Consider the following 26,161-nt stretch of genomic DNA (forward strand, 5'->3'; position numbering starts at 1 on the left):
GCTATCAGGGCATGAGCTCTCTTTTAGCAGAGACACTAAAGGTACAAGTAGTAGGATCAGACAATGTTTCCAGCTAAAGTTCAGATTAATATAGTTTCACTACCTAAAATGAACATTTTCTTCTAAACATTCTTCTTTGCTTCTCTTGCATTATTGCTAGCCAGAACTTTTAAAGTAGTTACTAAAAATAAGGTTCTGAGTGTCAGTGTTCTGTTCAAGTATGAGATCTGTAAGCTAAGCCAGACTGCCATCCTTCACTCTCTTACACTTTGCTTTTGGACACAGTTTTCTTTCTTAAGAGTAAAAACACCCAGAGTGAGATTTTTACTTTCTTTAATTTAAAGACTGTATTACAGAAAAGCTTAAGTAAGGAATCCTTATAAGGATTAACTCTTGACATAATATATTGCCAAGATACAGTGTGGCTGCAAGGGCTCCAGGTGAACCTTCATATAAGTTGCTTTCTTACATACACAGTTGCTGAACAACATAAATTGTATTCCCCATCTGTAAGAGAAGACAGTGGTATTGAAACAGTCCTTTTACCAGTGTGTTCTGGTTTTCCCAAATTAGAAACATGCCATATTATAACCGCAAAATCCTACTATACAGAAAAGTGATAGAGATGAACTTTCTAGAGATTGCAATTGATGAAACATTAAAATGAAAACTAAGGAGTGTTGATTATGTAAAATGGTTTCTCTTTTACTGGCAGGTCAAATATACTAAGAAACATACAAATATTTTTGATAATCTAATTCCAGATGAACTCAAAACACTGAAGTAACATACACAGGCTAAGAGAATTCAATACTGTTCCAAGGCACTTACTGAATCTCCATGACTAGATGAAAACCAGAACAAATCAGGTCTGACAATTAAACAGTATATAATATAAAAATAACCTTTTGCTTACAATTTACAAAATGCATTACAATCTTTATCTCTGCTAACCTGCAATTCTGGCTGTGTGTGTCCAGCAATTTTTGTAAAAAACCCCAGAAACTATTTTCTAAAACTTCAGGGCAAATAACTTACAAATAAGGTACACAAAAATTTAGATCATGCAGAGATTTCTTACATCTTCTGTTAATATTTTATGATTGCAACTTTATCAAATTATATACTTACTTGCCCTGTACATATACAAAATAATGCATACATGGTAATCAAATGTTAGCAAAAAGTAGTCCATAAACACAATCTGTCAAAAGTATTACTATATTAACATATGTCTACAAGCAGCGTGTAACAGGGTTAAAAGACATTAAGGCAATAATACTTGAAGTTACAAAATAAATCATATGTAATACTTTCTCCTAAGTGTAGTAAGGCAGGTAGATGGCCCCAGCAAAAGGTTGTAATACTGGAATCCACTGTTGTGAACCTGTATCAGATTTTGCACGGGATGCACTGCAAGAATGTACCATTGATAGTTAGATCTACACTGCTCTGTGTTAGTTGCCCCCCAGGAAAGTGGAACACTATTTCTCTAGTTCTCAGTGGCACTTGAGTTTTCCAGTATAATTTATTGATAGTATGTCCATTGGTTCTTGGATCATGTCCATTCTGAGGGTGGCTCTCTTGGTCCTCTGGGCTTTGCACAGCGGTTACCAAAACCTAAGGACAGAAATGTATTTAGTATTTCTGTCTGCTGGGACAACACAGGTTCACAAAGGCTGGCAGCAGTCAGATGATCACTAAGACATGGCTTCAGCTCTTACACAACAGATTTACTCTCAGGGCTAGAAAATATTGTAATACAAGGAATTCTGAAGGCACTCTGGCCATAGGAAATACAAATATGAAGACTTTATAAACCATTAAAGTTCAGTACTTAAACCTCACTGGAAAGTACTTTTCAATAAATACAGTATTACAGCCTTTGTTATCTTATTTTTTTCTCCTCCTCTGCATACCTAAGGAGTTACCAGCTATTATTTCTGGAAGTTTTCAGTGCTTTACAAAAATTATAATCCATTTGACAAATTCTATATTTTATACATTTCAGGTATTTTTCAAAAAGTCAAGAATTATTTAATCATCTATTCTGCAGAAAAATCTTTCTGCACTGCTGAAGAGACTAGGCAGGCTTATTTGTCTGGGTTCCACACCTCAGTGAGTTGGAGAGAGGCAGTAGTAGCAGCTATCCAAACCAGTACTGATAGTGAATCCCCTGTTTAAGTTATCCAGTGATTATATTTTGAAAGAATTATAATTACCAATATCTGTTACTTCTGCGGGAAATTCTGAAATTTGGCCTCTTGTATCAGTAGAACCAGAAAAAGAAATCTGAGGTAAAATGTCAGTTGGTGTTTTGTTGCTTCGTTCAGGACGATCTGGAAAACACACAGACCCCTCGCTGTAACATTCACTCAGTCACCACTGTGGCAATGCCACTTATCATTACAGTCCAGAGAACAACTGGCAGCAAATATTATTTACAAAAATAAAGCTTGGAAAGCTAATTTCTCATTTCTAAAAGTGAAACTTGAAAATTGTTTATGAAGTAGATGTTCAGTGACAGCAGCCTATTCCTGCTTTCCAAATCTCAATGATTATTTTGTATTAGCTCCTATGGATAGCTGAAATCCCACATAAAATCTATTTATAGCAAAATCTCACAGTGCCATTTAATACATCAACATAAAGGCATCTGTTCATGTTCTTTCTGAACTAAAGTTGCTTAGACATCATAGGTCACAACATATTTACTATAATATATTTGAGAATATACGTAGATATCTTCAAAGACCAAGTTCAGGCAAATTTTTGTTCAGTAGGAAAAATGTATTTGGAAAAAAAAAATTAGAAAAGCTTTTCCACCACTTACCAGGTAGTATAGGTGAAGTTGCTTTCAAACCCTGTTAAAGAGAGATATAGAAAATAATTACATAAACTATTCCAAAAACTAAAAGAAAGTTAGAAACTTAAGAGTATGAAAACATCACCAAAGCCATAACATTAATGGAAATACTTACTTGCCTCTACGTTTTTGACTTGACTCAACATTGACAAAAAATGCTACAGTAGTTAGTATGAGAATTTACTATTAGAACCTTAGCATTTAATAAAAATTTGAAAACATGACACTGCAACTTATTTGCAAATTTAGATAGGTTAGTTCTCACACTACATTTACTGTCCCTGAAAATTCACATCTATCTTTTTTTCATATTTTTAAGTGAGATATTGGGAGCACATAATAAAAGTGACAAATGTAAAAAGGACTTATATGCTTTTAAAGTTTCACCAACTGTTCATGCAGGATGACTATGAGTTGGATGAGTGAAAAGTAAAATCTGATGGGCAAAAATGGTTTGTTTAAAATAAACATGGACATAAGGGAACACCATTTTCAGTCAGTGAAACAAGTTGACCACAGATGATAAGAAGTGTCCATCTCTTGAGATTTTCAAGACCCAGCTGGAAGGAGCTCTGCTTAGCCTGGGCTGAGGCCCTGCAGAAGTTTAGATGAGAGACTGCTGTTCTCTTGCAGTTTGAATCAGCCTAAGATCCATTAAGAGCAGACAGCAAGCTCCCTAAAGGCAGCATATTTACACTCTTATTTACACTCTTAGTTAAACATATATTTAGGATTACTCCTTTTAAAAGTATTGCTGACCTTAAAAAAAATATAATTTTCTTGGAAAGAAAACATACTCTTCACATCAATTCAGCAGCTCAGGCAGAGGAAAAACTGGCCAGTTGCAGATGACCAACAGCTGCAACTTCTCACAAGTATGTATTTTACTTTTTGTTGTAGCTCCCAACCAAACCAGAAATGACTGATTAGTACAGACTTGTCTGCTGCACTTACTGTGGAGGCTGTTTGCTCAGGCAGGTGCTGATCACGCAACACGCTCCACTCCGACTGTGCAATCAGAACTGGCTTCAGCAAGGGTGTGCCTAGGAAGAATTAAATCAACTCAACATACTTCAGTTCTCCTCATAATGAGGCATTAGTACACAGCATTAGAAATGTGCTCTAAAGTTTTTTTTCTTTTTTTTTTTTTTTTTTTTTTTTTTTTTTTTTTTTTTTTTTTTAGATTAAATGCCTGTAAAAACATGAAAATCTTGACATGAAAAGTGCTCTGGAAAAGGCAAAATGCCACAATATAACTCAAAGCACAAGACTGCATTGAGGAGGTTAATTTTGTTCCTTTGGGGGTCCCTAATCAACAGGGAATTGAATTGGCTTCCTTTTCAAGGACAATTTAGAACTTCTGTTGTATCAGCTGGGCAGTAATTGTACGTGTTTTTCAGATCTCCTAAGTAAACATACAAGTCAGGATAGCAACACCTGTCCTTCACCAACATCATGCAAAAAGACAAAATGGAAGTGGTTTTAGTGATTCCAGTCCTGGAGAGAGTTGTTTTTTGGTTTTTTTTAAACAAAATTTGGTCCTTGTGCAGTCACAGAAAAGCAAAAGGTCCATAATATCCAAAGAAAGGATCACACTGATTGTGAACTATCTATGCTTATGATGCTCAAAGAACACATTTACAAAACTTCAGTGTTTTCATGCTGAAAATACCTAGATTAACTACTTGGGCTAATTTTTTTTTTGTTTGTTTCAAAATGACATTGAACAAAAGTCCCAGTAAATAACTACATTATTATAGGCTTTCTGGAAGATGCCAAGCATCAACTAATTGATCACTTCATTTGAAATTTATCTGTTTTGTATTCTGCCATTATTGGCTTGATGAATGGACTATGACAACAGGAGCACATCACCTGTGAATGTCAGCTTTCTCTTGCAGTTACCCTTTTGACACAAAGAGTGAACTACATTAGACTTGACAAACTGGGCTTGTTCACTTCATGCAGTGCAGAATGAAGTGTTGTCATCTTTCCTTTGCCCAAGAAAGGGGAATCAGATAAACACTGTTCATGTGCATGCCCATTCCCTACCTGGGAGCAGTAGGAAATTAAAATAGCTGGGAAATTCCCTAACTGTACTGCATCTCCCCACTGTATCATCTCATTTCCTTACCCTTTAGATTGAAAACCTGCTCTACTAATATTGAAGTCTCCAATTACTTAAATATCATAATACCATATTTAGTCAGAAAATGGAAAACAATTTCTGTGTTTAAGGATGTGCAAAAGTTAAACCTCAAAATAATCTACTGCACATGCTAGATTTCATTGCATTTTACAATTTGCTCCAACATACTAACCAAAACTCAGGGGTACTCAAATACAATACTGACACGCTCTTTGCATTTTATCTCAAATTATCACCAAACATCAAAAACTCACTCTGTTCACTTGCTAATACAAATGATTCTGGTGTTCTTTCTGGGAGCGGGGGAGAAGAATCTTCACTAGCATCAGCATCTAAATCAAACATGACATTTAGATATGTTAAAAAACAGATTTTTCTCCTAGACTTTTAGAAGTTGTTTTTTCATACATGAGATAATCCTAAACTTGGTATAATATCTACAGCAAAAGAAAAATTTTCTCCAAGTATTATAAAACATTTTGGTTTACCGCACTAACACTGTGGAGCAACAGCATCTAACAACATTAACTTCACATTAATGGCATAGGATCAGTTTGTGTTATGCAAGCAAGAAAACAAAAACACATTCTCAGTCTAAATAATTTGGAGGAAAAAACTCTTAGTAACTCCAATGAATATTTTTTGTTCATTCTTTCAGTTCTCAGTTTTGCTTACCAAGTCCATGTTGAGGCCCACTGGCTCCCACACCACTGATATGGTTAAACAGTGCAAGGTTTACTAGGCAGAAGGGTAAATAGGAGCCAGAGAGCATGGCTGGATGTGCCAGTACCACATCCTGTCCCCAGTCTGTTCCCTCTCACCTCCCAGGAGTGTACTAACAAGCTACTCCGGCAACAAAAGCTTCTCTCTGACCAGCTAAGAAATTTAGAGTAGTAATTACAGGTTTAAAACAATTTAAAGTAGCTGCTGCCATAAGAAATCTCATATGATAACTGTACTCTGCACCGAATTCAAAAACACAAAGACACATTTCAATTAATAAAGCCATGAAGCTTGAGCTGCCAGCATGCCCAGCTGCTGCAGGGACAACTCCATCAAGGTCTACAAGCCATTGTTGTCCAAGTGATTTCTGAGACTTCCATTTCAAGTTTACTGTGCAGCACAAGAAAACCTTCATTAACAGAAAGGGCCTCTGATAAAACCATCAGATAAAGTTGCCATGGATATGCGCTAACTAGAAGTGAGGTTTTAGGGTTTTGTTTTGGTGTTGTTGCTGTTTTATTGTTCTCTCTGTTTCTTTCCTTTTACCTCAGGGTACATCTACTTTTCACTTCATTTGAATGAAAAGGAGGATTTAACTGTGTGGTAAGATCATGCACAGGAGCAGTTATGGTTAGGTAATTAGGGTGCTGGTAAGTTCACAGACAAGTTTCACTGGTGATTGCAGCCACATTCCCAGCTGCAGACAGAAGAGTCATGAGCCAGTATGAAAATGAGAATGCCACTGTACACAGGGTTTAGGATCACTGGTGCAAAGCAATCTAACCATATATTCTTGAGTCCCAGAGGGATTACAAGACCTCCAACCAGAATGTGAAATGGGAAGCATTCACTATTATACAAACAGGGAAGAGATAAACCCTTATTAAAAAGAGATAAATTATTTAAAAATTAATGCTAGAATTTTAATCAATTCCTGTGAAATCATCAACATACCAGCAGCACATGGGCTGTATTGTTATTTCAAGATGTTTCTGATACACAGTTACATGAAACAAATTCTAGAGTGACATTTCTCCAATTCTTTATCATATTTATGACATACCACTTATTTTATTTGCATGTTCTTACAGCATCTACATAATGAGATGCACAGAGAGGTGATAATTCCCAAACAGTGATAAACAATGATTGCTCTGGGAAAGAAGAAAAAAAATTCTGGCTAAAAGAAAAAATACAATAGCCTGCAAATCTATAAAACAAATCCAAGGAGAACTCCTTGCAAAGTTGAAATAACTATGACAAAAGCACTTTGTCAGTTCTGCAGAGCATCTTTTAAGGCATAGTGTTAAAAGTATACAGGTGTGTGCAAGAATTGTCCTGTGTTTACACAATATCCCAAAATCTACAGATCTATAGATCCAGTTCACAGTATCTACAGATCTATATCAAGATCTACAGAGACAGACTGTTATTAAGGCTGCAAAACAGCTCATATCTCTGGACATATGACTTTAGATGAACATTCAGTTCACAAAGCCAGTATTTTCAATTCAGCTGGTTCAGCATCTTGCATCATACACTGAGCACCATTTCACTTCAGAAAGTCATGAAGTCTGTCCAGACTCCTGAGGTGAGGCCATCACTGCAAGCAGCTCCAAGCACTGGAGTCTGAGCTGGATCCAGAAGTTCAAGTTCTTCCTTCAGCTCCACAGCCTTCTTGTTTTGTTGGGCTTTGCACAAGCAGTTACCAAGGCCTAATCTGTTCTTCCCAGCTCTGTGCTCCATCTGCTCTAAGTGTGCCAGCCTGACTGAAATCTGCACCTGCATCTTTTGGGACCCTTTTGCCTTCAATAAATGATGTTCTAACCTGCAACCTTTTACCAAAAAAAACCCTCAAAAAAGTAGTAAAATACAAAAAGCCACTACATAATTTTCTAAGTGCCAATAAAGCATACCTAGGATTTTTAGATGAACAGCTGTATTAGTTTGTCACCCCCAGCCACATACAGAAAAACAGGAAAGCACAGCTAAATGTCTACAACACTATTAACATGCAGGAGCCAAATCATGAGCAACTTCAAAGACAACACAGTGAATGAGGTTACATCTATATTTTTAGGAACAGCACATCAACCAATAAGCATGAAATTGTTATGTATTTGCACAAGCCTGTTGAAAATGCTTTGACTAGTCAACCTCCAATTATTATAGACACTTCCATGAAACTGGGCATAGAGAAAAAATACGCACCAAATAATAACATAGAAAACTACAATTACATACAAACCTACAGGAAGGCATTATAAATAAACCATTAAACAAATGCTCACAATAAAGCTCACAGTACATCTTTTGAAGCAGCTAATCATGGTCTGTAGTACCTTATACCAAAAATAGCTCACATGCAAACTGAAAGGTGTCAGGAAAAGAGTTGTGCCTTCTCTGAAGCTGCCATACTGCACTGATTATATTAACATTCAGAAAATTGCATTGCAAAGAAATTTATGTTGTCCAACTCTACAGATGCAGCTAGATAAAGAGCAGCATTTCTGAACCTCAGTGAAACCTACCTTTGCCATCTTCAGAACATGTTACAGCTGTTAAGTCTTGCCTAGCAATAGACATTGGCAATACTTTTCTGGCAGAAATGTTTTCAGTATTAGTGGCAGCAGAGACTGTGGCACTTGCGGTTGACACATTGGACGCGCTTTTGCTCATGGCTCTGTCAAAGTCCACCTCCTCCGTGTCAGAATCATCTGCATGGAGAGGATTGGTAAAACACAGGGGTGCTCGAACAGAAAGAGGAGTATGATCATCAGTATCACTGGAAGGATGCTCAGCTGGGGTGTTTGATACTAGAGAGAGAGTTTTAACACCATGACACAAGGAGTCTGAAGACAGCTCTTCAGACACGGACGTACGCAGTGCATTTTCAGGCCCATGTAGCGACCACGTGGCGTGTCCCTTTTCTGTCAGAGGCAGACGATCTGGTCTGGGTGGGGTGTCAGACACCTGCTGACTCTGCAGACCTTCTGGTGAAGATATTAAGGCTGTGTTAGACTGTGGCACGCTGTACTCCATACATGAGTTTTGAGAAGCATCTACAAATGAATCCCCTGAAATCTGTTCCTGTGGCTTAAAGCTCTTATCAGCTACACAGGACGACACAGGCTTAATTTTAATTGCATGTCCCCTGTTCAACAGGGAGTTCCCATCAAAGCTTCGTGGTCCCTCCTGAAGAGGCACCTTCTTGATCTCAAAACTTAAGTTGCGCTCCAGCCTCTTCTCGGTGTGTTCACTGGGTTCGTTCTTCCCTGAATGTTCTGTGGACTTATTATAATTCTCGTTGAGGTCTGTTGAATGCTCTGATGAAAGCATGTGCAAAACTGGCTTTGGATGGTATCTGTCATTGTCCTGCCACACTGTAGTGACTGTTGGATAAGCTGACGGGGGAGATGGTGTTAGGATTGGTGGTACTGGCTGAGGCTCTGGAGGCTGCAAGATTTCTTCTTTAGCATCTCCTTCTACAAGGCAACTGCAAAACAACCAAGACACAATTGGAGTTTTACAAGATTTTAGATATGTATTCATCTCCCACTGCAGTAGTTAATGTTGTAATACCAATATCAAACTCCACACAGAGCTTCCATTGCACATGGACAACAGTTACAGAATATGACTAGTGGGGTAGGCAAGAATTAAGTCAACACACCCAAAATGTCTTTCAGAATATCACAAAGACATTCTTCAAGCCACAACTAATCCTCACTAATAGTTCAAAGATTGCTCACATCCTTTCCCAGAAGCATTTTGCAAAGGCATTGCAAGACAGGCCCTCTTGTGGCAGCATTTCACTGGTTTTTTTCCTTAAGTGGTTGGGAGAAACTTGACATATGGAATTGAAATTCCAATAAAGCCAAGAAAGATTTCTTTAAAAAAATCTTTACAGCCCACTTAACACAATGTCTTCCTTCCATTTTATTTTCCTGTACATACTCAAAAGGATTTTATTTTTATGTTTGTGTATTTAATAGTCTCCGCTCAGTCACAAACCAAATTTAGCTGACATGAAGTACATACAGCATAAAAAATATTCCCAGTAGAATTTATGATCCAAATTACAGTGCATATTAATGAGATCACAGCACTTATAACTGCAGTTCATCTCCAGCTACTAAAAAGGAGAAGTTCTTCAAGTACATGGTCAGATTAGATGCAGAGTAGTTGATTACAAACATTTAGCATAACTGATAAAAGCATTTTTATAATTTCCATTCCTTTAAAAATCCAGCAGGACTTGGACAAGCTTGAGATGTGGGCCCATGAGAACATCATCAGGTTCAACAAAGCCAAGTGCAAGGTGCTGCACCTGGCTTGGGGCAACCCCCAGCAATCATACAGACTGGGGGATGAACAGACCAAGAGCAGCCCTGCGGAGCAGGACTTGGGGGTGCTGATGGAGGAGAGGTTGGACATGACCCAGCAGTGTGCAGAAAACAGCTCACAGTCCAAAAAACAAGCATGTGTCCTGGGCTGCATGCAAAGCAGCTTGGCCAGCACATGGAAGGAGGGAATTCTACTCTGCCCTCATGACACCATCATAAGAAGGACCACACAACTACACAAGAACTATGTCTACAAGAGAAAGGCCTTGGACAGGCTCTCATGATTTGTCTGCATGCCACATAATGAGCAAAATCAAAGTATTACTTTGGTTCCCCTACTTCCAAAACCATGCCTAAGAAGGACTGGGCAAATGCAAATTCTTGAGATTATCATGACATATAGGAAAAAAAGCAGAAACAAAAAAAAGCCCAGGGACTGTGTCACAACTGAATCTTGTAGAGAACTAAAAACATACCTGACTTGGGACAGGTTACAGCATGTATGTCATCCTTGTGCCTTTGTTAGCACCAAACTATAGCAGCATGGCTTGCAGAACTAAAATCTTGATACAAAGGATTCCATACTAAAGAAAACCATTTGGATTCTCAGTCTGTGAAAATCCTAACCCCCTCAAGTACTTCAAGTTTCCCAGCTTCCAAATTATCTTCTACAAGTTCCTGTCTCTTTGTATCTGGAAAACCCCAGATCCCCTTTATGTTCTGGGTGATCTCTTCCATTCCTTGCCTAACTCCTGTCACAAGAGTTGAGCCTCAAATTCCTTCTCTTCCTCGCCTCCCTGCACTTGTTTTTCTTTACATTAAAGCAGGAGAATACAAAGCTTATCAAAGCAATTTAACAGAAGTAATTTGGGAACTCTTGCCTCTAAATGTTGTTGAAAAATGAATAAGCTTGAGAACAAGATATTTGCCTGAATTAGCAAAGATAAGATGGGGGGGGCATAAGTCTTGCTCCAATTTAATACACACTAAGGACAAAAGAATTCCCTACTCTGTTCCAAATGGGGAGGGAGACAGTGAGTGCACTTGCACAAATGTTTACATGTCCCCTTCTACCAGCAGTGATGGCCCTCAGTAATCTCCACTAAATCCTCCTACTGAAAATCATGTTTTTCCCTTGTTGACCTGATTTTCCTGACCTAGAGTTATTTGCAATCAGCAAGACTGATTTTCTTATCTGGTACGGACCTAACATTAAGCATTACAATTAGCTAAAGGAGCAAATTAGCATTAAACTAACTATAACAAGGTTATAGGACCACAATACCAGTCAAAATTCGTTAAGTTCTTCGCCAATTACTGTTGAATAAAATCACTCTACACTGGAATCCACTGGTAAACAGAGCCTCACGTGTATTCAAACAGTTCCCTTAGATGTATCCATAGAACTGATACAGGAAATACTGCATAAATCAGCAGCCCGAAGGTTGATTAAACAACTTCCTCCTACACATCAACAGAACTACTACAATGTTCCTCATTACATTTGAGGTTAAATGCCACTCCTTCATTCTTAAATGAAGAGCTTATAGTGAAGAAATTAGAAATTATTTGCCAAAATCATTCTTTGCCTTATTAATATTGAATGATATCTATCCTCAGCAATTGAGATGTCCAAATAGCACACTGACATTTTTTCTCTGTAAATTGGAAATAGATCCCAACAGGTTAAATTTTTCCATTTTACTGGTATTTTTAATATTTCTATTTCACATGTTCTGCATTGCAAATAATATTTGTTTGTTTTTACACAGCAGAAATGTTAGGATAGGAACACATTCAGAAGATCTGTTTGGCAGTAGTTTTTTCTAAAAGTCTTGTGAATCTCTGCATTTTGGGCTGCTGCATAATGCTGTCTTTGGGCATGTCCTTCAACAGCTGTGCTCCAGAGACACTTCTAGAAAATTACCTGAAAATGAACTACTAATACTGTTGAAAACAACAGGAGACACTAAGACCAGATTGATTTAAAATACCAGGAAACTTACAGAAAGCTCATGAAAGAGAATATTGAGACAGAAAAGAGACAGTGAACCAAAGAAAGCCAGGCCATTCAAGTAAGAGAAGTAGGCTTCCAGGTATTACACCTTTAAATAAACACATATGGCTGCAAAATCTCACTGTGCGATAAAAAAATAGAAACTTTGTCATGACTCAGCCTGCGAGTACCTCTTCAGATAGAACTGCTCCTGATTATCTTGGAATGCCACTACCTCGGCACTTCCTCACTTACAGCTGGATATGCAATTTCCCTGGGTAATTGAAGTGGTTTTTTCACACACTCCTATTGCCTCACAGTCTGGGCAACTGATACAGTGCCCTAGTGCCAGTGGCTTCTCAGGCAATAACTTCTAAAAGTTATTTGTCATAGTAACAATTACACACAATTTGTCAAAAGTACTATCATTTGTAAAGAAAAAAAAAAAAAGGAAAAAAAAGAAAAAAAAAAAAGGAAAAAAAGCCTTTTCACAGCTTTCAACCAAAAATGTATACATGAAAAAAGACATTTATTGCTTTTTCTGCAGTACATTATACATTTTTAAAATGTTTTAAAATCTAATCCATTCTACCCCTAATGGAAGAGCTATATTACTAAAACTGCACACAATGGGTTCAGATTTAAATGAAACTTGGCCAGTGTTCAAAAGAAAAAAAAGCCTTAAGTAATCCATGGTTATTCTATGCAGCATACTGTAGGGTGTTTCAAATAGAAGAGAGTGATGCCAAGGTCATGGAATGCAGCTGCTATGAACAACCAAAAATAGATATCAAGCTCTACATCCTCCCTCAATTAAAACAGGGAAATTAAACTCAACATAAGCAGGCTGAAGCTAGACAACCACATTATTCTACTTAACATTAAATCACTTCCATCCACATGAAAGAAAAGCTGCACTGTAGTGAGTAAAGCTGTTGTAAATGCACTACAAATAATTTATATAAAAGTACAATGAAGTAATAAAAATAACCAGCTGGCGAATTTGTCTCTTTACTTATGGAGGCTTTTTGGTTTTTTTACTTATGGCACACAAATTAGAGACATTTAACTAAGAAGTAACACCCACCCATGAGTTTTATCTTAGCTTTGCAGAAGATAGAAAGAGATGGTTTGCAGGGCTTGAAATGAAAAAGTAACACATAACCCTGGAAATGTATTGGCTTTCATTAGGCTGAAGTGCAAATAGAATCTCATGAGAAGTTAAACTGCTGCAGTATTTCACTTTTTTCCTTCAGACAGCAGCACATAGCTCTTCATTACATTGGATACAAAAAGTTCTATAAGTTTGTCTAAATTTATGCTTTGATTTCAAACTGATTTGAACTTGAAAAAAAACCTTTTTGTAACCAAGCCTGACTAAAAGAAACCATCTCTTTTCCCAAATACTTTAGAATCAACTAAGCACACAAATATTTCAAGAACTAATACCTAAAGGTATTGAGGTGCTCCCCCTGAATTCTGATGCATCAGCCATGTAAAATCAAGTGCAGTTAAACTGTTAACTTGAAACTTCTGTTTTTGCAGTCTTAAATCTAACAAAGTTAAACTTACTTATGCCCTCTTCCTACCTTAACCTGAAAATAGTTAAAACATGTCTAACTAAGGCTTTCCACCCCAAGTCCTCTACAGAAAGGTGCCTTTCACAACAAGTGATCAATTGCCAAGCCAAGCAATTTCTAGGATAAGGTGCTGATGTATGCATTAATTAGTTCTTCTTGTTTACCTCTGTAATAATCAAGGAGTAATATTAGAATTCTTTTTGTTAACATTGAATGGAGAGAGACATTAAGCTAAATAACTACACTGACATATTGTACAGCAAGTTTAATTACATTAAAGCATTACAAGGTGAGAAAAGATTGGAAGGCAGTACAAATCCAAAACCGCTGCAAAACAACTACAGCTAGATGCTTCATGGTGACCTAAGTAAATAAAATACCCATTTAATACCAATATAATAGCAATATCCTAAAGATAACTCCCAAGAACACATAACAGCAGCCTAGAAAGCATCACTGCTTCCCCAATACTTGCCCAGGCCAAAGCAAGTACTAAAAGGATTAACTATACCTCTCTGAGTAAGCTTCCTACCCTTGCATGGTAAAATTCTTTAGTGACATCTCATCCTTAGCACAGAAAAGAGAGTTTACATGATATTAGCTGCACTTTAAGAAGAAGAGATCTTAAAGTCTAAAGAAGATACAGAGATGATTTCATTATCTTACAAACAGATTAAGAGAGAGTGAGCAAGCCACCTTGACAAAAAAATTCTGCCATATCCTGAGTGGTTAGCCAGTGGAAAGGGCTGCAGAGATGTCCCCATCTCATCCAGCAGAAAACAACTGGGGCTGTCAGAAAACAACTAACAGGTATCACAGACTTTCCTAAGAGCACAGGGTTTAGTCCAGTAACAATACAGAAAACAAGCATCTTGAGATCCAGAAAAAAATCCCAACTTTTCTTCTGCTCACTCAGGATCATCTCAGGAAAGTTCACCTAAAACCAAGCTGGCCTATCAGTCCCTATAGCCCTTTTTGCTTTAGAAAACAAAGTAAATGTTAAACCTTCCCTTCAAAAAATGCAGCTTGCTTTACTAAATACACATTACAAAGCCATTTACAACATTGATTATAAAGAATGTAAAAGCCTTATTTCTTTTCAAAAATAGTAGCTTTAGCAACTTGCATATAACTTCTACAGAGACAGTGCATGTAAAACTCAAGTACACATTTGGCTGGCAACCTAAAAACGTTTCATTGTGAACATGGGCATTAAATTAGAATGTTCCACTGATTCTGCTCTCCCATCCTCCCCAGGAAAAGGATGTTAATCTGTGTCAAAACATCCACAAACCTTGCTCTATATGTCCTTACTGAATCAGTCTGCAGATTTGTAAAATTATCCCTCACATCAAGAAAAAAACCATGCTCATTAGTGGGTATTTTGAGCAGATGTGACTTAATAGCAAATGAAGTTTTTCCTCAGAAGCATCTTCCAGGAGGAGTTTAATTAATTGTTTTTCAAAAATAATCCCCATTTCAGAAAGACAACAGCTTTGCTAAAAGCTTCCATTTATTCACCTCTAAGAAACCAATCTGCCTGCCACTGCTGGCAGATGGGAAAGTATGATTTTATGGAAACAGGCCCAAAAAAACCCCAGGCTTTAAGGAGAGATTAAAAGATTTTAACTTAATGCAGCAAGTAAAGAACAATGCAGTGCAAATAAGACGTGTGCTTAAACATGAATTATACATATGCTTACATGAATATGTAAAAATTATAAAAACTAAGGCACACCTAAGATTATTTCAAGGAACACTTGGAAATAGTAAGGAAATAATCTATTGGATAGAAACCATATTTATAAGCTCAGTGATTAAGATTCAAGAGCTTGGAACTCATCATCAAAACAGGTTAACTGACTCCTCTGTCTTCATCTTAATCTACATAACTGAATACAATGATATCACCATCAAACCTGAATAAGGTAAAAATATATTTGCTTACATTGCATCAATCATGTAATTTCTTTGTAAAAAGCCCCAACTTACTTCCATCTCTTTATTTTAAAGGAATTATACTTCACCTATGCCTAAATGTTATGCAAGAACATCAACTGGTTGGTGGTTTCTTTTGTCATTTGACAACTTTAGGAAACCCAAGTGCTCACCTTATGTCTATTTAACTCCAGGCAATGTAACACAGGCAAGATTATTCATCAAAGGCTGCTACAGGCTCTCGACAAACCTGCTGGGGGACTTGGACATCTAGTTCAGGAGAGTTGCTTCTTTAGCTCTCAACACTTGGGCTGGGTACTCATTTTAGGCTGACAAATATGTTGGTTCAGATTTACTTTTTGCTTCTGTAAAGCTATGTCTAGGCATTTTAAGAACTAGAGGAGATTTTCCTCTGCTGAACAAAAGGATTGGTGAGAGCAATTCTCAGTAATAACAGCATTTGGTTGCCTTACTCTAGTCGAAAGCAGTACTTGTATGAGATGTCTCTGGAATAAATGGGTATGTTTCATTATGGTTTTGTCTCTAAAAATGAGGGTTCAGTCATTATTTGAGTCTACTTTAAGTTTGTTTTGCTACTATCCCCTAGTAGAATTAAAGCACAAGTAGATCTAACATCTGACTAGTAAAGGTGTCTACTGACAGATAATCATTGCAAGGTCAGTACATTTAAACACAGGCTTCACAAAGATATAGTAACTTATATTTAGAGTCAATTACAAGACTTCTATCTGTATTGAGTATATTTCTATTTATAAACCAAACAGTCATCTTAAGTCTTTATAATATCAGTAGCTTTATTCTACTTTCTATTCATCTTTCAGCTTAAAATAGTACAGGAACACAGTTAACTACCTGCGGGTCCGTGGAGGCTTTGGTGGAGGAGAATCCTGTTTCTCAGCATCTGAAGAACTGACAGCATTTTCTGTATTATTTTTATCCTGATTAAAAGAAAAAAGGGTATTTTTACTCATGGCTGTAAAGCTAATACACACAGTATTTCAACTGTGAGGTCCAAAGATCTGTAATGACACTTGGCTTTAATGTATAACAAAACAACCTACTTTTGGCTATCATATAGAGATCACTTTGAAAACTCTATTCTAAATGCAGAAAGTTATTTTTTATCTTGTGTAACCAACTTCAAATTTTTCTGACTGAAGATTTTGTCCCGCTTGCCATTGAACAATCCACTAGAGGAAATATCAAAAGCTGATCTTTCTTTAGTAGTGAGCAAGTTCTCTTACACCTCCCCAATTATTCATGCTGAATAATTAAATTAATAATTGGAAAATAAAGCATTTATTTTCCATTCAGTCTAATTATTTACACTTCAACAATCACTCCAATGAAGATAAGAAAATGAGAAAGATCTTACCCACTTGTCTCCTAATGCATTGAACTAAAACACTTTCGAACAACAAAGTTTAATTTACTCAGCAAAGCATGAAGACTTTAATTTCCCTTTTGGATCATAAATATAAAAGACATATTTTATGTATGCATGTATTTATAAATCCATACACACACCCATATATAAGCCCCACAGAGCCAATTTCACTCTCACTTCTCTACTCCACCCCTGGAGGGGAAAGAGGAACAGCAGGATAACTCATGGGTCAAGACAAAATTGTTTAGCAGGCAAAGGAGAAGTGGGAGAAGATAATAAGAAATCAAACAAGCAATGCAAAAGCAATCACTCAACCTTCCACAGGTGTGCCTTTGCCAGCTCCTGACCGTGCAATCATTGTTCATCAATAGCTGCAGCACTAGCTATAAACAACCATCAGCACTGTTTGCACCCCAGATCTATAACACAGCACCCCAAGAGTGGCTACGAACACCAACCACAACCCAGCCACTAAGCAAAAATAAGAAAAAAAACATATATGACTAAAAATCATAAAACAACATGCAAGTCTAAAGCTGACACATAATTTCCAAACATGTGTCACAGCCAAAGACCCAACAAAACCAAGGAGGACCTTAGTGTTCCCTTAACTTAAATATCTATTTTACCTAAAGCCTTTTCTTGAAGGAGCTCTTTTTTCAAAAGCAATTGTAAAAAAGAACAACAAATATCCCAAATCGGTGTCATACATTTCAAAGCACAATACCACATTCAGGCAATAGGGTCTACTGTCTGCCAGCCTGCCTGCTGAGACTTGTGATAGAGACTGACCTTCTTCAGTCTTACAGAACAAAAGGGAACTCCCTGTTAAATTGCTACTTCAGATGTGATAGCTGCATTTGAATTCAGTGAGCAATTTTTGCTCTGGAAGATAAACTACAAGTTGCCTCAAAATTTAACTAACTTCACTTAAATTTAGATTAATTAGTTATACATTTATAATTTCCATTACTTGTCTTAAAAGTGACTATACTACTGCTGACTACTGTGACTACTCTATTACCAAACTGTATTCCTCATTGTACTAAGTGGAGCTTTACCTGTGAAGAAAATAATTAACTATTTTGATCTTACTGTTTTTCCCTAGCTGCCCCATTAACTTGCTGTCAAATATAGTATTGCACAAGTACTCCAGCAGAAATACCCTATTGTTCCTTAATGAATGGATCGTGTTAGCCCTTTCAGGGAAATTGCACAGGGAGTTCATTGTCCTGTTGACCACTAGCTGTAGCTATCAGGGGGTTTTTGGAGTAAGATTCAATTAGCAGATAAAAGCCACTCACATTTAAATGAACACAACTCCCACAACAGTCAATCAAAGTTGTTTGGTTTTCATGGAATCACTGAACAGTTTGTGCAGGAAGGGACCTTCAAAGGCCATTTAATCCTGCAATGAGCAGGGACATCTTAAGATCAAGTTGCTCAGAGACCTGTCCAAGCTGGCCTTGGCTGTAGTCAGGAATGCCAGGATGGGACATCTAGAGCTTCTCTGGGCAACCTGTTCCAGTGTTTCATCACTGTCATCATAAAACACCTATTCTTTCCATTTAGTCTGAAGGTATTGTCTTTGAATTCAAAACCATTACACTTTGTCCTACTGCAACAGGCCCTGCTGAAAAGTCTGTCCCCATCTTTCTTGTAAGTCCCCTTGCAGTACTGCAAGGCTACAATAATGTCTCCCTGGAGGTTTCTTTTCTCCAGGTTGAACAACCACAACTCTCTCAGTCTGTCCTCTCAGGAGACCTGTTCAGCCCTGTGTTCATCTTTGTGTCCCTCTGGGCTCACTCCAACAGGTCCTTCCTGTGCTGGGGACCCCAATGCTGGATGCAGGACCCAAGGTGGGGGCTCACAGGCATGGAGTAGAGGGGAAGAATCATCTCCTTTCACCTGCTGCCCATGCTGCTTTGGATGCAACTAATGACTGGGGAAAATATCAATGTTTGGGATTTTTTTTTTTTTAGTTAGTATGTCTACAGTGGTTTGCATCCAGATTTGAGGTCCCCAGCATTGGAAACGTTACCATGTGGCATGAACATCCAACCCCTCTACCAGTTCCACTCAAAACAGTAAGAAAGCAATTTCTTACTTTTTGATATGAAGCAATGAGTGACCACACAGGTCACTTTGCCTTTAACAAATATGGGCATTAATTTTATTGCCTCATTCAGGCAGGGGAACATGCTGAAGCTCGGTGCCAAAGATGCTGAGGCTCCCAGAATTCAACAATAAACTCCATTTCCTGCTCAATGGTTGTGTCATGTTCCTCCCCACTTCCCCCAGTTGTGCAATGCAAACTCTGAATCTCTCCCTTACGTATTTGCTACTATGGATAGCACTAAAATCTCCCCTTACTCATAAGTACTAACAATCAAAGCTCAAATGAATGCATCCTGAGAACAGAGCAGGCTGCTGGCCTTGCTTCAGCAAGCAGCACATCCCAGTTCCACAGGCAGAAACATGCTAGGGAGAGTGAGACTCCACAAGAGTTCCTCCCCGTCACCACCAACTTCTCCATCCTACAACAGATCGGAAAAGTCTCCCAGTTCAGCTCCACTAGCACAGAAGTTTTCAGGAACACATTTCTTATTCATGCATTCTATTTTCTAAAGGGTATTGGCAAGGGAAAGGGTGTGCCTGTTGGCTCTAGATTAACTTGTCCAGAAAACAAACCAGCAGCTGCATCCCTGTCCTTCTATGTTTGTAAAGTGAAGTGTTTGTGAACAGAATGTTTCCTGAGATATGCTTTTCTCACAGGCAGAAGAAAAAGCTTATTAAAGAAGCTAGCATATGTCAAAGCTTTTTCAAATGCCACGTATGCAGTGAGAAGCTGTTTCTAGTTGAGACAGGCAGAAGTAGCTGAAAAGGCACTGCCATCTTTGCTACTGGTAACAGAACATATGCACAAGCCTTACAAAAATGTATATAATTTCAAATGTCCAAGGCACATACACAACCACAGAGTTTTCAAAAACAATTCCTTGAAAAAATAATTTAAGCCCCCAAACAAACAAAACCCAACAAGAAAGCCTGCATACACAAAATGGTACTTTAAAATTTAACACCAGTGGTTGCCCCAATTTTGTACACAGGGAAGGCTTCAGGCAGAGAGGTGTTCAAAACTTGCACTTGTGCATCAGGTTAAACTCCAGATCAATTCACTCTTTTAGTTACATTGAATGAGGAGCAAGAATTATTACAGGAATTACTGCCACCAAAAAAAAAGGTACCTTGCTACTTTCCTTAATGAGCTCAATGGATTGATGTTTCTGTGAAGGCTTCGTTTACTTTTAGAGAAGTCATTCCCTGTTACTTGTTCTCAGTTCTGTGCTACAAGAAATAGGGAATAACCAGTATTTGGGGTATTTATCACCCATGAGGGACACCAGCTCACAGATTTCCCTGTCATATGTCAAACTAACTGAATAGGAAAACATGCAGAAAAACTAGCACGGAGCAGAAACAAGGAAGCGGAGCTCTGAAAGTGAATATAGGGTATCTCATTGGGATGACTGCATCTGTTGAGAAGAGCAGATGGTGGTATTAAGAAAAAACCTTCCACAGCCTTCCTAAGCACAGCTTATTGACATCAGTCAACACTCTCTTGCTTCTCTAGACAGATGTTGCATTCTCAGGCAGAGCACAATTTTTAAAAGTATCAGCTTAGACAAACCAGGACAACATACATAGCTCATGGGGGTCATCACACAGAATAATGTTTTAAAAATGGATTAACAAATGTGCAATTCACTAAGTGTTCAGTGTAGCACCCTGCTTTCTCACAGAAGACAACTATCCTACTGTGGCAGCCTTCTCACTACAACATGGTTAAACAAAACCACAGGATCTTTCCCCAGCCTTTCTGTTTATATGCATCAAATGCTCAACAGTTCAAGAGCTCCCTTGGAGTTGTTCCCCTGAGGGAGTAGCTAATGAGATCAAGTGAAACTGCTCATAGTTAGCAATTTCTGTTAAATTTCACATATATATAGACATGTGCATACCTACCTAAAGACAAATGACAATATCAAACTCAAATACTTGGTGTAGATTGCCCCTAGTCTACTAAAATGCACAGTAACTTATGTTCCTGTAGTAATGTAGAGAAACAAGGAATCCTCATGGTAGAGGCAGTGTCTGAATTCAGCTTGCTAAGGTAACCCAAACTGTGCTGTCATCTCCCAAGGGGAATCTTTCCTCCACTGGCTCAATCACCAAAGACTTCAAGCGAATAGAGGATCATAGTCTTAGACTGAGATTTCACACACACTACCTACACTTCAAAACCTTTTTTTTGCCCAGGAATTGCAATGTATCATTTTCCTTTGGAACTCACAGTGGAAGTATTTAATGTCATTCAGAAGCTTTCTGTACTGTTAAAATACTGGCAAATTTACTGCAAAGGCTCCTCCAGAAGTAATTTCATGTTTTCCCTTAAAAGGAATTGAGGCATTCCTTTTGCCCTTTTCATAAAGCAGCATGGGAATCACTGAGCATCAGCAGATAAAAAGAGAAATACTTCAGATTGAAATGATACACTCAAGTGACTCAGATTAAATAAAACATTCCAACAGAGGCAACAAGATAAATGTCATGATTTTTTAGAATGCTGTGATGACAAAAAATATCCTTCCAAGCTGCCAAACAGCAAAGGGAACATGAACAGCACAGTCTTTTCACTTACAGTTTCTACACCATTAATGTTTTTATTTGAAACATTCTCCTTATAGCAGCTGGTTCCTCCATGACTTCTTAAAGTGCAGTCAACCACAGCAACAGAACTCTGCCACTTTCACAGCATGAAATGCAAGAGACACTGGAGAGTACTAGCACTGCCAGACTTTGGAAGAAGTGTTTATTAACACAAGCTTCTACTCACGAGGAAGGGCAAAACAAGGACTTGCAGTACTGTAACATGCTTGGTACTATCAAGAGAAAAAATTCAACCAGAAACACTTCTGAATAGAGAGTGAGCTTGGTTGGTTGTCTTGTAACCAATTTTATTTTTCTGACTTCCAAACAGAACATCCAACTTGATGAAATTCCATATGATTCAGACTTTCCAAGACAGCTACAGCTCACTTCAGCTCATGAAGAACCCTCTCAAATAACTCACAAAATATTTTACTGATACAAATCTGACTGATACCTTATCAGATGACCAAGACTAATGATCTCATACATATATTTCAAACCTTCCAAACCCAACAGCAAATGTAATATTTTCACAGCAGTTCTAAAAAAGCCAATGATGAGTGAGAAGCACAGCTATTGACTTGAAATACATGACAATATGATCAAGAATTTCAGTGGGAAGGGCTTCCAAGAATTCTGTTCCAATTTAATTGTTTGGTAACTTGAAAGTACTACTAAGTGGGGGTGGGGAATAGTTCTGATTATCAGGTTTAGCATCTGAATTCTTTTCTTATCACCAAAAAAATGGCTCCTGAGCACCAATTCTTCACCCTGAAATTTGGTTGCTGTGGGATGGTGTTGAAACGACTGGTATCTGAGGAGAGCTCTCCTTATTTCACATTTCACTTCATTTAAATACTTAGTGTTATGGTACACACTTATTGCTCTACACATTCACAATAGGTGTAACGATATGGTAAGAACACACATTTACTACATTAAAGCACATCCTGTATTTTCTACATGGTCCCAAATCTATCAAATTCTAATGGAAATTCTAACCCTATCATAAGTGTATTTTCAAACACTGCAGGGCTTGCTGCTGACTTCTTACAGCATTGTTTCCAGCAGGGCAAAGCTGGCAAGTTCACAGGAACACACGTTGGGGATTGTGTCTGAGCTACTTCCCCATGAATGCTGCCCCTCAGTGCCCATCAGATTAACCTTTTACTGGGATGTTACTGACCAGCTCTGCTCACAGAGCCTCTGGAACTGAACCCACCTCAAACACTGCTTGAAATGACAACAGCAGCAGGAAAGCAAAAGCATGAAACCAACCCTACAGAGCACTCCTGAATATTCAAAATAGAATAAGTGACACATTTCCTCTTCAGGCCAATAACATCCCCTACTTAACAAATAGTAATATATCCAAAGTAGGCACATGAATTTTATTTGGAATTGTTTTCACTGGACATAATTAAAACCTTTCACATATTGAAGATTTCATAGCTGCTGTAGCATCTGCAGGCAGAATAACATACATGAAGAACACTTAGAATATGCCACTATTTTAAAAAGTTACTTGAAAACTGCCTGCCAAGATACATCCCAGAATGCTTGTTTGGTTTTTGAAAGAAAGCAAACCAGAAAATTTCTGGGGAAAATCAGACATTATATACAACAGATGCTACATAACACTCGTGGAGGTAAAAAAGGAGCTTTGTCAGAATATCAGTGATGTCTCAAGTGAGCTTTAAAGTTTTGAGAATCCGGTAAAATTACAAGAAAATATTTAACTGGATACTTGAGGTTTCCTTTATAAATCCAGAACAGAAGCTAAGGTTATACCAGTTAATGCCTTGAAAGAAAATTTTATAACGAATGGAGAGTAGTAAATCTAAGTACCAAACTTTTAGATACGGAAATTCTTCACCTATGAGACTTTTCCCCTCAACTTTTCTGCAGAATTTTTCAAGTAACAGTAGGAAGAAGCATCATTTCCCAACATAAAAAAGGGTATGCCTAGTCAGACAAAGATTTACTTTGCCCTGCTTCCAGCAGTGACCAAAAGGGAACTTCCAGGGAAAAAATTAGATCAGAGCAGACACATAGGCATCCTTCCCTAAAATGTTTTCCAACAGATTGCAACTCTGGAATTTCATAGGTCAGAGGTTAGTGAAACTCATGGAAGAAGATTTCAAGATGCTGAGATATTCACCCCATAGATACAGGCTTTCAGTTCAAGGAGTTCTGCAATTTCATGTTGCATTTTTTATAGAAATGTCACTTATTTATGAAGTCTTTCAGGTCTCACTGGTATCCCTTAGAAAAAGTTAATAGTAATCAGCTTTCTGTTGTTACTCAGCCTCTGTTGTATTTAACCTCAGCCATTTTTCTCCACCTCAGTCTGGTTGTTCTCTAGACTGAGCCTTCCAACACCTCTGATCCTTGTCCAGTTGTTTAATGCTCAAATTCTGTAACACATTTTTCAGATAAGCAGACCTGACATGCAATCAGTAGGCAAACTGCAAGGTACCCACACAACGACATTACATTCTCTGCTCTTACTGGTTCCCAAGTAACTGCTAAAATTCAATTTCCTTTACAACTTGTTGACCACAAAGATCATATCCAAGTAAAACTCAAAACTCACACTCCATCACTGTCTTTTCAGAGCTGAGATTTATCCCTCTCTCATCCCCACGTACATTACCTATCCATTTTCTATTTGGTCTTGTTTTATTAGTCAGCAAATCTCTCCAGCTATGCTAAAGACAGCACTTGCCTTTGTTACACAGCATTACCATATTGTGCCACTTTACTCATCTTCTGAAATATATAAGTCATTTAGTATATATAATAACAGGAATAAGTAAAAAAGACACATTTGTTATTCTATATAAGAGGACAGACACAGGTCAGATATATGTCAAATAATCAGAAGATATAGTAGACTCATCTATCTATTATTTTATGATCAAAACTCAAGCACTTAGAAATCACTTCTGTACAAAGCTAATCAATCTGCATATCCCAAACCCTGTCATGATCATTTCTCAGGAAAAAACAAAAAAACCTCACATCAGCTTAATCAAACCAGTTACAAATAAAAGCAGCCAGCCCTATCCATATTGCATTTAGTCAACAGTCTACTTGCCATGACTAAAGACCTCATAAGTACTGCATGAACTGATATAAATTCTTAGGAGTTAGCAGAAGGGTGGATGCCTTTAATCCAAGAATTGAAAACATTCTAGACTTCCTAAAGAGGACAGCTAAATCCCTAAAATAAATGGGATGCTTATTAAAAAAAGCACATTTAAAATTGCTTCCAGATATTTCAAAGAGTCCTGGAGATACCATTCATACTCCCTTCTAGACAGCTATGGAATCTACACAATTAGGGACAGAAAATCACTGAATAAACAAAACACAACCCAGGGATAAAGGGTGGGACAGTTCTGGACTGTGGGAGAGAAAAAACATATTAATCCAAAAAGCCATTTTTCACACAGTGCCCAGCAACAGCCAAGAACATATATCTAAACACAAAGAAAGAGAATAAACCTATAGGAGACATGAGATTTCAAGGGGAAGGACAGAAAGACAGAAAAATCCTCAAATACTGTGAATACCAATGAAGAACATTTTTTCCCACTTCCTTCTCCTTTGTTAAAAGGGTAGAGCATGAAGCTCCTTGACAAAAGCATTTTAAACTTATTTTTCTCTCCCTAATCTATTTCAATGCAAGCAGTACTTTAAAAAAACATGAGAACTTAATAAGATCACACCATTGAATACTTTAAAAACAACTTCACATGAGAATTTTCATCAGAAGCTAACAGCTACATATGGGAAAGACACCTACCACTCCATCTGCAATCTTCCAGTCTGCACAACTTTCGTATTTTTGCAGTTGCTTTTCAAACAGTTGTGCTATAGCTCGATGGACAAGTTCATACTGCTCCTATAATAAGGTACCAGATAAAAATTAATGCACAAGATCTTTTTAAAGAATAGTGACATATCATCACATTCATTTGTAAAACAAACTATACCTTTGTTTGCACTGCAGAATGCCTCTGCGTCCTCATTTCCTGTATTAAATTAAATACATTGAATTCTTCAGGTATTTTCTGAAATACAGAAGCAAGTTAATTACAATGACATAACTGTCAGAACAACACAAAAGTTGTTAAACATTTTAAAAAAAGTAACTTTTATAGGTAAAGCTAATCTGTTCTCTCCACACTGCAACTATTTAATTTTATTTTTCAAAGCAACTCAAACTGACATTTGATTTAACCAGATGAGAGCATTTCAAGCATTTTTTAAATGAGATATTTGATGTCATTAATATGACACTGCAATGATAACAATGCTTCATAATCTAAAAATCCCAGAATTAAAGTTATCCCTTTATATTTGAGCTGTACGATAGATCAGACAGAGAAAGTTGAATTCAAAACTCAATTTATATTGAAATTTATTTCTTAAAG

General features: G+C 37.5%; 1 protein-coding gene across 1 annotated transcript in view; it reads right to left on the reverse strand.

Moving 5' to 3' along the window:
* Positions 1-316: 316 nt before the first annotated feature.
* PTPN12 (protein tyrosine phosphatase non-receptor type 12) overlaps positions 317-26,161 on the reverse strand; it is a 70,525-nt gene continuing 44,680 nt past the window's right edge. Inside the window, exons 10-18 of the mRNA XM_033058227.2 lie at positions 25,721-25,798; positions 25,531-25,629; positions 16,472-16,557; positions 8,270-9,234; positions 5,270-5,347; positions 3,821-3,909; positions 2,834-2,864; positions 2,223-2,339; positions 317-1,620 (exon numbers count right to left, since the gene is read on the reverse strand). Of these exons, the coding sequence (XP_032914118.1) occupies positions 1,559-1,620; positions 2,223-2,339; positions 2,834-2,864; positions 3,821-3,909; positions 5,270-5,347; positions 8,270-9,234; positions 16,472-16,557; positions 25,531-25,629; positions 25,721-25,798 (1,605 nt within the window). The 3' untranslated portion in view covers positions 317-1,558. The remainder of the gene's footprint in view (positions 1,621-2,222; positions 2,340-2,833; positions 2,865-3,820; positions 3,910-5,269; positions 5,348-8,269; positions 9,235-16,471; positions 16,558-25,530; positions 25,630-25,720; positions 25,799-26,161) is intronic.

Source organism: Catharus ustulatus, chromosome 4, assembly GCF_009819885.2.
Source record: "Catharus ustulatus isolate bCatUst1 chromosome 4, bCatUst1.pri.v2, whole genome shotgun sequence".
NCBI lineage: Eukaryota > Metazoa > Chordata > Aves > Passeriformes > Turdidae > Catharus > Catharus ustulatus.